The 12,947-nt window shown below is 32.1% G+C and overlaps 2 protein-coding genes across 4 annotated transcripts; one reads left to right on the plus strand and one right to left on the minus strand.

Moving 5' to 3' along the window:
* The first annotated feature begins 1,766 nt into the window (after nt 1–1,766).
* On the plus strand, nt 1,767–7,387 carry LOC103492481 (uncharacterized). 3 transcript variants are annotated; one of them, XM_008452879.3, is made up of 8 exons: nt 1,769–2,171; nt 2,341–2,446; nt 2,599–2,691; nt 2,769–2,964; nt 3,655–3,833; nt 5,455–5,696; nt 5,847–6,016; nt 6,936–7,387. In XM_008452879.3, exons 1-8 carry the CDS (start codon nt 1,820–1,822, stop codon nt 7,101–7,103), a joined length of 1,506 nt encoding a protein of 501 aa, XP_008451101.1. In that variant the 5' UTR covers nt 1,769–1,819; the 3' UTR covers nt 7,104–7,387. The 3 variants fall into 3 exon arrangements, with proteins under 3 accessions (XP_050937399.1, XP_050937398.1, XP_008451101.1); XM_051081442.1 differs by lacking the exon at nt 6,936–7,387 and having other exon boundaries at nt 1,767–2,171; nt 5,855–5,989; XM_051081441.1 differs by lacking the exon at nt 6,936–7,387 and having other exon boundaries at nt 1,767–2,171; nt 5,824–5,960.
* A 1,315-nt stretch (nt 7,388–8,702) lies between these two features.
* LOC103492482 (uncharacterized) lies at nt 8,703–11,035 on the minus strand. Its single transcript, XM_008452880.2, has 4 exons — nt 10,461–11,035; nt 10,235–10,327; nt 9,173–9,345; nt 8,703–9,003 (listed from the first exon to the last, which is right to left on the minus strand). The coding sequence occupies exons 1-4, from the start codon at nt 10,774–10,776 to the stop codon at nt 8,809–8,811; spliced, it is 777 nt and encodes a 258-aa protein (XP_008451102.2). The 5' UTR covers nt 10,777–11,035; the 3' UTR covers nt 8,703–8,808.
* Between the last annotated feature and the right edge of the window lie 1,912 nt (nt 11,036–12,947).

Here is a 12,947-nt window from a genome sequence, read left to right on the forward strand (position 1 = left end):
ATTCATTATATTTTTCTATACTCCATTAAATCGTAGTATTCCTAGAATGTTTAATGTTATATTCCGAAATATTTGTTTTAAACATATATCACTTCATATATATAACAATGCATATATTTATTACATACAGTCCAGAAGGAATTTCAATTGTCTGTCATGTGAATTAGTTTATATATACCCCTTCATATATCCAATAATGCATATAAATTGAGATATAGTAACCAATTAATATGATATGCGTGTTTTGTTATTTTTTAAATACATACCCCTTCACATATACAGTAATATACATAAATTGACATATAGTAATTGACGAATATGATTTGTGTGTTATGTTTTTTTATAGATATATACCTCTTCTTTTCTACCATAATACATATATATGGACATCCAGTAACCGTAGAATATCATATGTTTCTTCAAGTAAGCCCGATTCTGTCACCGAAAAATCGCAACATTCTTTCAATTTTGATACATTCAGTTTCCTTATTCACGTAATCTTATTTCCTTCATCACCAATTCTAGTTTTGTTCTTCACTGATTCTCAGTTTATTTCGTTTTTTTTTTGTTATCCTCGTACTTTCGATTAGTTGTCTTCCTCAATTCCTCATATTTTTTCTTACTCCATTACATCGTAGATTTCCTAAAACGTTTTGAACTTTGATTCTGTAATATTGCATTTAGATATATACCACTTGATATATACAATCTATAAATATATGTTGACATACAGTTTTCAAAAAATATGATATATCGGTTCTGTTATTTAGTGTATATATACTCCTTCATATATACACCAATACATATAAATTGACATACATTTACCGAAAAATAGGATATGTTAAATTGATTTATGAATAATATATATCAAATAATACATTGTATATTTTATGAATGAAAGGTTTGTGTTTTCAATTTATTAAATTGAGTAAGAAAAAATTAAGAAAAAAATATGTGTATTATTGAATATATGCTGTAGTATATATATAACAAATTACAAAACATAAATGTATTATTCAGTAGCATATATGAAAAATCAAAATAGGAGAAACATTACCGAAATATATGCTACGAAACAGAAGAAGATAGAACAAATTTTTTAAGGAAAAAATATATATGCTATGAAATGAAAGAATAAATAATCTACGGAAAAAAACTAATTATATCACAAGAAACAAATCGGAAGAGAAGAAGAAAGAACAATTATTTTTTTTTTTTTTGTAAGAAGAATGTCAATGCTGAAATTGAGGATCGTGAGAAATTAACTTTTGGTTGGACATGAAATTGAAAATATTTATTTTTGTAGGATAATTAAAAATATTATTACCATATAAGATAATATTTATACCATATTTAAATCATTCTAAAGTTAATAAATATTATATTAATAAATACAATTATATGTATTAATAATTAATGAAGTTACAATTCATATAATAAATATGAATTTTGATAATTAAGGAAAATATTATTCAAGATTAATAAAATTTGGGTAATAAGGTAAATTCGTCCATTTTACGATGAATGTTAGCCCACTTAGGACTTTTATGTAATATATTAGAAAGAAAGATCTATTCTTTAATATCATATAGCAATTTAGGCTATTTTAGTTGAAACACTCGATCATATTATAATCTATAATATTATAATCAAAAAGTCCAAAATTGTTTAGACTTCAAAATAGCGTAATTTTTAACTTGGGCCTTGGGCCTTGGGCCTCAAAAATGTAGTTGGGCCTTAAACGCCTTAGCCACTACCCAAGGCGTCCACTTTATTCATCGGAGCTCAGGTTCCATGAACGTCGGAGCTCCGTCCATCAATGGCCATCAACAAGCCTCCTGCTACTACAAATTCCGACAACGAACGCATCGTTATTGGATCTGCCATAGCCTCACGGCTTCTTCTACTCTTCTTAATCGTCTTCTGGCGCTTTCTCCTCAGCCCTTACGACACTTCAGCATCGCTTAATCCTCCATGCTTAATCAACCCATCTTCTTTACCCCTCTCCCAACAACCAGTTCTTTTTCCTCAAATTGGCTCCGCCATTGAGAGCAGCATTGTCTGGGATGGCGTCTACTTTGTTCGAATCGCACAGTGCGGTTATGAATATGAGAAATCCTACGCTTTCTTGCCCCTTCTCCCTTTCTGCATTTCCCTCCTGTCCCACACAGGTTTGCTAATTATACATCATTTCGTTGTTGATTCCGTTTTTTTTATTGGTTATTATGTAGAATGATCGCTTCTTACATTTTACTTGGGATGATTTATGAGCAACTGCTGATGTGCTTCGATGATTAATTGATTTTTTGTGTGGTTAATGCGGTTCTAATTTTGGTACAGTATTGTTGCCTTTGGTTCCGGTAATTGGGCATAGAGCTGTATTGGGACTATCTGGATATCTAATCAATAACATTGCCTTTGTCCTTGCTGCACGTTATCTTTTCAGGTGGGTTTGTTGAGATTACGAGTTTTTGGCCTGTAATTCTTGGGTTTATACTCTGATTTTTCAAATGGGTAAATAGCCATTCATCTGCTTTTGTACTTTCTTGCTTTATTCTATGTAAAATCCTGACATCTTCTACCTGGTCGCTGTAACAGGCTTTCACTTGTTATTTTGAAGGATGCGGAAGCAGCAATGCGGGCTTCAGTTCTATTTTGCTTCAATCCTGCTTCTATATTTTATTCATCATTGTATGTGACTTTTTCTTTCCTATATCACTATGTGCTTAAAGGGGTTTGATGGTGATGGACTATACTTGCAATTGTAGATATACTGAGAGTTTATACTCGCTATTTTCATTGGGTGGATTATATCACTTGATGAGTGGTAGAAGAAGTGTTTCTGCTCTTTGGCTAGCTCTTTCTGGCTGTGCTAGGTCTAATGGAGTACTTAATGCTGGTTACATCTGTTTTCTGACTATGCATTGGGCTTATGATGCTCTTTTCCTGAAGAAATGTATCCGTGTAAGTATCCTTTCTAATTAATAGATAATAAATTTTATAATATCGGTTTGTTAAGTTATCTCGGTAGAGAGTAATGCATTTCTCTAATTGTTCGTGTTTTTGATTTATTGGTCAAATTTCTTTTTTGAGTTTTCCTTTTCTGATGCAAATTTCTTGTGCTTTTATACAAGAGAGAATCGAGTTGTTTTGTAATTATTCTCTTTTAGATATTGGCAAAAGTTGGAGTATTTTTACGTAAGCCCTTAGGCAATTTTGAGGAGAACTCATCTGCTCTTTTATACTCCTTCATTTTCTGATGGATTAAGTCCTTTTACCCTTCTTTTTACTAGGAGATTTCTTTGGAAAGTTGGGCTCTTGACTATTTTGTGGTATATTTGGTCAGAGAGATATAAAAGAGTTAAGGTCCTTAATCAAAGTGGCTTTTTTTAAAAGAAGAAAAGAATTTAGATAGACAAAATTTTACACTTATCAGAAGAAAAGTACAAGAAACGGTGGACAAAAGCTTCATCTAGGAAGGAACTTAAGAAAAAGCAGTCCTGTATTGTTGAACTATGATAAACAAAAAGGAAGTTGAAGATGTAAAATTATTGTTGAACTATGATAAACAAAAAGGAAGTTGAAGATGTAATGTTTTAACTTTGTTCCATGGTCAGCAATGTAGCATTAATAATAGTTTATTATTTATTCCAGAAGGGACTGCAGGTTCTCATTTCTGGAGCCCTAAACTGTGTCTTTATATTTGCTCCATTCATTGGATTTCAAGCATATGGGTATTACAATATTTGCAGTGGACGGATACCAGAAGAAATGAGGCCATGGTGTAAAGCTAGGGTACCGCTGCTATACAACTTTGTTCAAAGTCACTACTGGTATTGACTTTTTAACTTTCCCAGTATTCTAAACTTTATATCAATATTCTGTAGATCCTAGGTGACTTTGTAATCATTTTCTAAATCTCCAGATAATCCTGTAATTCTAGGGTTTCTCGTATATAAATGTTTGAACTTGAAATAGTTTGAAAGTATAGGAACTTGTCGTCAAAGAGAATCAGGTTATAAGAATCAGTAATTAATCTAACTATCAAATAGAACAACTCAATATCCCATCTCTAGAGGATACTAATTATACTTTACAGAGTGAGAAAAAGAAATTATAAATTTTATTAATGAAGAGAATTTTACAAAGAATGAGTCTGTCAAGACTCAATAGGATAAAGTTTCCTCTCTCTGAAGAGTTATGAAGAAGAATAGGATTCCAATTACTGCACAAAAATCTTCCCTCGTTCAATTATCTCTAATCGTGACAAGATATTTGTGAGACTTTTGGAATGAATTGTTTAAGATACAAGGAACCCAACTTCACAAAACACCACCTTCCATGTTTAGACGGACAACCTATGTGAGATTGTCAACAAGTGCTAGGAGATCTATCTTAGGCGTTTTTGTAGCGAACAGCCAGAAAAAGGGGACATCGGGTTCCATGGGGTTAATATCAATGTAAGTCTCGGCATTTTTCTGATAGTATGCGAGTCCATTTAACTTTAATATTCATGAGAAAGGTTTAAATCTATTGTCAGTGAAGATATTGAAGAAAATGATTTCTAAGAACATCTTTTGGATTTTCTTTTTTTGTTACATGTCAGGAAGCATTTGATTTTGGTAAGTTGAAAGGGTGGGATATTTTGGTTGGTTGTGAAGTAAGGTCGTTTCCTTCTTCATACTTAGATCTCCATTTGAGCCACAACCACAAGATTTGTTTTGGGATCTCATAGTGAGTTATTGTGAGTAAGATTCATCAGAGACGTCTTGGAAAGAGCTTTTTCTTGAAAGGTGGTGGATTTACTCTCATTCTATCTGCAGAGTTCTCCGAAGAGGTTGCAACGAGATGATTGAGAAGTTCCATCTCCATCCTTCCTTTCATGAGAATGAAAGGTTTTTATGGCGAGTCTAGATGTTTGCAGTCTTGTGGTACTTTTGGGGAGTGCAGAACAAAGCTTGAAAGATCGTCGAGTGATGTTTGGTTTATTGCTAGTTTTAACGTTTCTTCATGGGCCTCAAATTGTGAAACCTTTGTATAATTAACCTTCAAGTTATTTGATAGGAGGCCCTTGTTTTAAATTGTCCACTTTTAATTGCTTTGTTTTTGTATGCTCTTGTATTTTTTCATTTTCTCTTATAAATCCTCTGTTATTCATATAGATAGATACAACTTTGAGTTTTCTTGGACACTCAAATTGGAATTTGGATCTTCTTAATTTAAGGCTCTGGTAGTTTTCAAAGAAGCAGGCGCACAGGAAAAGAAAGCATGTAGATTTAATTGATTATAAAATTGGCAAATATCATTCGATTTTCAGTATTCCTTACAAACTATTGTGAAAAAGACAATACGTTGGAAATGTTTACTTTGTTTCAGAAATTCATTATAAACCTCTTTTTAGATTTTATTATTTATATTCTAATTGAAATTGCTATACATCTTTTGGGATGGCAGGGGAGTAGGTTTCTTAAAATATTTTCGATTCAAACAGCTACCAAACTTTCTACTTGCATCCCCAATTTTGTCTTTGGCTTTTTTCTCAATTCTTCACTACGGAATGTCAAAGACAAAGCTTCTATTCTCGGTGGGTTTCCAACCAATGGATGATGATAGAAATTCTGCTGCCATGCTTTACTTTCCAGAACGTGTTTCAAGGTCAAGCACACCTCATACTACGTCTTCCTCTGGGTTACAAGGTAATGCTTATTTTTCAATGGCAATGTAACAAGTTTTTGTGTTGTATGAGTAGGTATAAGTTTTGAAATTGGAGTAGTTTCTTGTCTTGACTTCCCTTATCATTTTGTTTTGTTGCAATTTTCAAAGCACCTTAAGCTATTATTTCATAGGAAATCAGAATCTTAGACGGAGAAAGAAGATTATTGGACAGGATCCTGCTGAGCTTCCAGTAGAGGATAAACCATCCAATGGGTCAGGATACTTTTCTGCTCTTGTACTTCCATTTATCCTACATTTGGGGTTTATGGCTGCCACAGCATTTTTTATCATGCATGTACAGGTTTGTCTTCTCTCCAAAATTTGTACTTTTTTCAAAAGAATATGTACATGGTGTGTGCTGAAGAATATCATTTTCTTGCTTTCAATTATTTCAGCTACAAGTCAGCATTATTGTTTGCATTATAAATCTAGTTTCAATATATATATAACAGATTTTTAAAACAACTATCAAGTAATTTTTGAGTTTGGAACCCTCTGGTATGAGGCAATAGTTCTCAAACTTGAATCAAACGAATTTTGAGAGGATTTCTAGACAAACTATAGAATTAATTTAGGTTTCCAATGTTTTAAAAGATTATAGGTGGTCTTACAGCTTTCACCCTGAAGAAGTGAGACCTACACCTTGAGAAGGTATGAGGAAAAGACCTCATATCTAAATTTATATTTTTATTAATGAAAACTTTAAATGTAAAGCCGATGTTGATCTTTTTTTTTAATTGTTCTCTTTCATGTTTCATGTTTCATGTTTTTTAAGGTCATGTATGATAAAACTAGATTTAAGTGTAACTACAAATTTTATCTCTATAGTTTTAAAAGGTAAAAGTTAGTCCTTACAAATACTCATAAATATTCCTTATGGTATGAATTGTGTACGAGAATTTTATCAAACCATTAGACTATTAGTGAGACTTTATTAAATCAAAGGGATTAAATTCCAATTATAAACCAAATGGACTGAATTCTAAGTTTCTCCAAATGATTAGAACCAAATTTGCAATTTAACCCTAAAACTATAGTTCATGCTGTATGGACGTTACATAGTTAATTAGACTTGTATATTTTAAAGAGTAATATTTGGCATAAGCCTCTTCTATTAGGAGCATAAGTTATTTAATCCCTAGCAAAACAAATTCATAAAAACATTCTAAATTTCATGTCTTGTTTTTAAGCTTAGTATCTCACAGTTCAGAACTCGACAGGTTGCAACACGATTTCTCTCTGCAAGCCCTCCTCTGTATTGGTTTGCCTCATACATTACAGTTTCTCCCGATCGGTTTAAGCGATGGGGATATATTATCTGGGCATACTCTATTGCATATATCCTCCTCGGTAGTCTGCTGTTTTCGAATTTCTACCCTTTCACATGATTCGTTCTCACAGCAAAAAAAAAAAAAAAAAAAAAAAAAAAGAACACTTTTAGCTTTGGTATCGAATCATCTTGGTTGCTGATGATCATGCTATTGCTTCATAGTCCACATTTGACTGTTTTGTATAAGAAAAAATGTTTAGAACAAGAGCCACAGAATTCCTTATAGTTCATGTATTGGGGGAGTTCTTTGAGTAGAAGTTATTTAATTAGTTTAAAGAAATTTTGTTCACCTTGTATGTAAAAATTGACTTAATGAGGATAATTAATTACCAAGTTGTATAATTTGTTGTGTTTGAGGTTGTTTTTAGGTACTGTCTTCAAATAGAAAGCTTTCCTAACTATCCAAATGTTCCATTCTAATATAAATTTTGCAATTGCTTCTTCTCTGTTTATATGTAAATATTTGGTTAGTTTCAACTTTTGAATTTCACTTTTAAGTTTATTTTAGTGCCAAGCTTTTAGAGAAATTTTTGAGTCCCTTGCTATTTAAGCAACTTGGAAATTTTGTTGAGTATCATTTTTATTATTAGATACGATTATGGTGAAAATTTCTGAGATTTCGAGGAACAAGACGAAATTTTGAGAATATTTTTAGAACTTTTAGAGAATTTTTTTTATTTTTTAGGAATGAGATATATTAGTCCAATACATGGTCAATTACACACAATTGTATAGTTTTACAAGGTAATGTATAATCTCGTCAATGTCATTTTTATGAAGGCTGAAGCCTTATCGGTATGTTACTTTTTCTAATTTCAAACTTTTCTCAATTCTCAGTTACCTTTACCATTCAAAACTTTGTTTACAAAGAAATTGAATTTAGGGGAATAAAGCTTAAATTTATTTTTAATCTTTTCCAAACTAATTTTAACATCATTTCAGTCCGTTCAGTGAGTTTTGTGTTTTTTTTTTTAACATCTAACACTTATTTTCGCATCATTTTCTATTTCTTTCTTAGAATCCTGCTCTCATGTTGACACTTGTGCAAAAATTTACAATATACATCTAAAGTCAATGTTTACTGATTCATAATGAAAATTGAACGACTACAATCACAAACGTAATTGACTTGTATTTGATTTCATTTATCTAAAACTATAAATTTTGTCAAATTTATCTTAACCCAAACCATAATGGTAATGATGACCGTTAAAATGAAGTTTTTTTCTTTCTCTATAAGTATAACAATAATGGTAACTATAATTCAAACTCATCGGTAACGTCACACGTAATTTTTAGATACAATCAAATCGATCATCTTCCATTCGTCATACGAATTGCTACTTGTTTATAGATTTGGGCTATGATCCCAGATGTTGATACAAATGCATGCAATACACGGGTAAACAATCCTAAGCGTAATTACATGACCCCACTTTTTAAATTACAATTAATTCATTCCCATTAAGTAAACATGCTCTAAATGTTGTCTTGCTCTATAGAAATTATGATTATAAACAATTAGTAATACTCTGACCAAGTCTATCTAAAGTATTATTAACTAATTATAACGATTTCCATAAAATTGAAACCTTGAATCTTCATCGCGTCGATATTTTAACCTTGGACTATCATAAAAGGATCATAGTGAGACATCTTCTAAAAGCAACGTCCCTATCAAGATTAGAGATGGATTGGTTTCAACTTTCAAACACTGTACAAAGAAGTTGAGATACAATAATACAAAGAGATTAAGAAATATCTCAAACAGAGGGACCAGATCTGAGCACTCTCTCTAGTTTCTCAGCTTTTGTGTAATCATTTTCATTGAGAGGCCCAGCAGGGAATGGAGTTATTTCCACAATAAGATGTGGGGTTGGAAGCTCATCAAACAAAGCTCTCACATTGTTGCAACAAACACTCTCCCCATGAGCACTTTCCCTCCTGATTTGGCAACCCTACAAATCATAAACCTCTACGTTGTGATGTCTTCGAGAATAGTCATGCAATCGAATGAAAAAAGGAACGGTTTGTGTGTGTGAAGAGTGAACAGGATGGATAATAAGCATGATATGGAATGGAAATGAAGGAACGAATGAATTCTAGGATTGTGATTAGATTTAGAACCTTGTGGGATGTGGCATCAACGAAGTGGTCGTCGTCAGAAAGGAGGGATGCAATGGCTTTAAGAAGACGCCGTCCTTCAGATTTAGATGGCACTCGATAGTTCCTTCTGAGGGTTCCCTTTGTGGTAGGATGCCATTTGCTCACTAGTTTTCTTTTATCAACTGCTTCATCCACTGTCAACAAACACAAGAAAGTAGAACATTCATTCAAATTCCAGATGTTGAGGAAAGAAAACACTGAAAGGGTTTAAAACAAATTCCTTTAACCACACCTTTTAATTTCATATACAAAACTCTAATTTTGCTTGTAACGTTCCAAATTCAAATTATATCAGATGTCTCCAAAGGGGCCATACAAAACTCTAATATAGCTATATTATACAATTCAACAGAGCTACATGAAGTGTAAAGAACAGAATCAAAGAATACCAGATAATTAGCATATTAAACTCTAGGATCAAATTAAACAAAATGTTGTAAGCAGAGTTGTTCAATGTTTATAAGTATTCCATGTTTATTGGACTAATAAACATGGAACAACTCTAGAACATTCACAAAGATCACTAAGAATTATAGATGGTCTGCCAAGCCTAGCATTCAAGACTCTTTCTGTTATAGGAAACAACTATATTACAAAAGGAAAACTCTATACAAGATCCCCATCAAATAAAGTTGGAAAGTATAGCTTCCAACCCAGCATTCAAGATTCAACAGAAGAATGGATTAACAAAGCCCCAAAGTATTAGTTCCAACAATGTTTTACATTCATAACTTAACTGCTAAAACCTTTTTTATTAATCTTTTGTACCCTATCAAACAAAAGAAGTCATTCAATGTCATCTATATATAGCTAACGATTATTGAAGTTTCAGCGATATGATTGGTAGAATTTTAGTTCCCTTATTTCAATTCAAAATCAAAACAGTAGGCAATGTTGATCAATGAATTCTTCAGTTAATGTATCCTTCAATGCATTCTAACAAACTATGGTCAGTTTGGTAAGTTCATAAAATTCCTTTACATAACCCACAAATGAAGCAGGTTTAAAAGATCACCAACAAACCTGGCTTTCCTCTTACACTCTCCAACCATTTAGAAAACCCCAAATCACTGCTGCTTTCTCCATCAGAACTACCACCATAGGATAAGTCCAAATCTGGAAAGAAAGAACAAAAAAAAAAAAAAAAAAACGCATACACAAACACAAAATTTGCCAATAAAAACCAAATCCCATAATAAAAAAAGGAAAGAAACATTGAAAAAGAAAGAAAATCAGAAAGAAGACGAACCAGAGATAAGTGGGTTGGATTGAGATCCAGCAAGACCAGCTCTTAGAAGGGCATAGAAGATGCAAAGTCTACCAGCCCACAAAATAGGAGCTTCGATGAGAGAAGCGCGAGTGGAGGAAGGAGAATTGAAGGTGTTGGAGAGGGATTTGTTGGATCTTGTTTTGTGGAAATGGAGGAAGGTTCTGAGGGCATTTTTGGGGTGGGATGGAAAACCAGGGAAAAGGGTTTTGGGGAGAAGAAGATTAATGGAATTGAGAGAGTGAAAATGGAAGGGGAAAGTGGAGGATTGGGAAGGGGAAATGAGAGAGTGAAGCATTGTTGTGTTGTAGACTGAGGAAATGCTCTAATCCACGCAGTGGCAGTGCATAGCGAGGGAGACAAGGTGACTGTTAACCTGTCTACTCATAAAACGCCGACGTTTAATCCCTTGAAGGGATTCTTTTTCTTTTCTTGTTAAAAAACATTTTTTTTTTTTAAGTACCAACGACGGACAAAGCGAATTCGGAAGAAGAGCAAATTCGCTCATGGAAGATCAGTTTCAAGCTATATTGTTAAATGTCCAAATTTTCGAGTATAGAGAGGTAGGATGTGAGCAATAACGTTACTTTTATAGTTAAATAAAAGTAAGCATGGGATAGAATCATAGGGATAAAAATTGCAAATAGAATCAAAACAAAATTTGAACCTTATTCAAGCATCTAGTTTTTTCGATTAGTTTCAACCCAAAGAGAGAAAATATCGGTTTTAAGAGCTCTAGAAAGACCTTCAAACATGATATTGGCCTTAACAAGCTCAACAAATCCAATCATTAGATAGTGGTTCTCCATAGCAAGCATAACATCACCTTTTTGAGTCATGAACGATGGTTTTGATCATTGTCTCACAAATTTACCTTTGTTGCAATACCAAAGGGTAGCCCCAAAAGTGATGATGGAGCAACTAGCCAATAGGAGTGAGCATTGACACCCGAACAATCGAACGAACACCTGATAGTCAGTTTTTTTAAAAAATACTATCAATGGTAGGTTTAATTAAAAGGTTTCGAAAAATCGACTAAAACCAACCGGTTGAATATCGGTTGACGATTTTCTTGAGTATAAACCAACTAGGTTGGTTTTCAACCCCGAATTATGTACAAAATTGTCTATCCCCTGTCTGATAATCACCCCTACTAAGCCAAAGAAATATAGGTTGAAAAAGAGCTAACAAGCGCATTAAAAAAATATTCCATCTTTTTTAGAAATAAAAGAGTTTAATAATTTTTAAAATATTTCTATATTGAGGCTTGAGAAAGACGAGGGTTCCTAAGACAAACACTAAAGCATGTGTACCCATTGTCAATTTTAATTTGATTTCTTCAACATAGAAAAATTATGAGTAACTTTGGACTTAAAGAGAAACAGAGGAAGCCAATTTTGGCATCAACATAAATAAAAAGCATACACTAATTGTCATAAAAAAAAATAATGTACACATTGAGAATGGATATTTGTTTTTCTCATTTATTTTAGATTTTATTTTCTTTCTTAAAAAAGTTTCACATTATTAAAATGTTTGTAAGGATCTTTTCAAAAATATAAAAAAAATAGTAAAATATTTATATTGTATAGAACAATTCTAAAAACGAAAAAAAAAAACTCACAAGTCCACAATAAAAATGTCACGTCAACCATGTCGTCAACAACGTGCGTAATATATTTGGTACACGATCGTTTAGATTTGACTTTCAATTCTATCGTTTAATTTGGTTATACGATCGTTTAGATTTCTAAACGATTTTTTTTTCAAAAATTGGTACATGAATTTGGCTAAATGAATTTTTTCAAGAATCTTTTGATACACGATTGTTATTTGTTTACACGATCGTTTATTTTCTCAAGATTCTTTGATACACAATCGTTTAGATTTAGCTAAACAATTTTTTTTAATTCTTTTGTTCACGATCGTTTAGATTTATCTACACGATCGTTTATTTCTTTTACAGGATCGTAAACGATCGTTTATTTGTTTTACATGATCCTTTAGATTTGGCTACCCCAATCTAAACCATTTTTTTCAAGATTCTTTATACACGATCATTTAGATTTAGTTACTCCAATCTAAACGATTTTTTCAAGATTTTTTATACACGATCTTTTATATTAGACTAATTTTTTTTTACAAAATCGTTTAGATTTGAGTAACCGTTTAGATTTGGTTATCCTGCATACCCAAATCTAAACAATGTAAAAAAAAAAGAGGAAAATAAGAAAGACAATGGAAAGAAATCATAACAGAAAAAGAAGAAAAATGATAGAAAGAGATCGCAGCGAAAATGAGAAGAAAGATGGAAGGACAAAGCTGAAATATTTAAAAAAATAACTAATTTCATGGATTTGTTACGAGGGTCGTAAAGTTTGTTATATTTATGAAAATTTTCCATATTTAAGTGAATTCGTAAAAAAAAATATAGCATTTTTGATAAAATATTTACCCTTTATAAAAAAA

The sequence above is a fragment of the Cucumis melo genome, chromosome 2 (genome assembly GCF_025177605.1).
Source record: "Cucumis melo cultivar AY chromosome 2, USDA_Cmelo_AY_1.0, whole genome shotgun sequence".
Taxonomy (NCBI): Eukaryota; Viridiplantae; Streptophyta; class Magnoliopsida; order Cucurbitales; family Cucurbitaceae; genus Cucumis; species Cucumis melo.

Coding starts and splice junctions, on each gene's coding strand:
- LOC103492482 (XM_008452880.2), bottom strand. CDS start 10,776: ATGCTTCACTCTCTCATTTCCCCTTCCCAATCCTCCACTTTCCCCTTC. Junction 10,328..10,460: donor ATCCAACCCACTTATCTCTG/GTTCGTCTTCTT, acceptor CTTTCTTTCCAG/ATTTGGACTTATCCTATGGT. Junction 9,004..9,172: donor TTGATGCCACATCCCACAAG/GTTCTAAATCTA, acceptor TATGATTTGTAG/GGTTGCCAAATCAGGAGGGA.
- LOC103492481 (XM_008452879.3), top strand. CDS start 1,820: ATGGCCATCAACAAGCCTCCTGCTACTACAAATTCCGACAACGAACGC. Junction 2,172..2,340: donor TTCCCTCCTGTCCCACACAG/GTTTGCTAATTA, acceptor ATTTTGGTACAG/TATTGTTGCCTTTGGTTCCG. Junction 2,447..2,598: donor GCTGCACGTTATCTTTTCAG/GTGGGTTTGTTG, acceptor TCGCTGTAACAG/GCTTTCACTTGTTATTTTGA.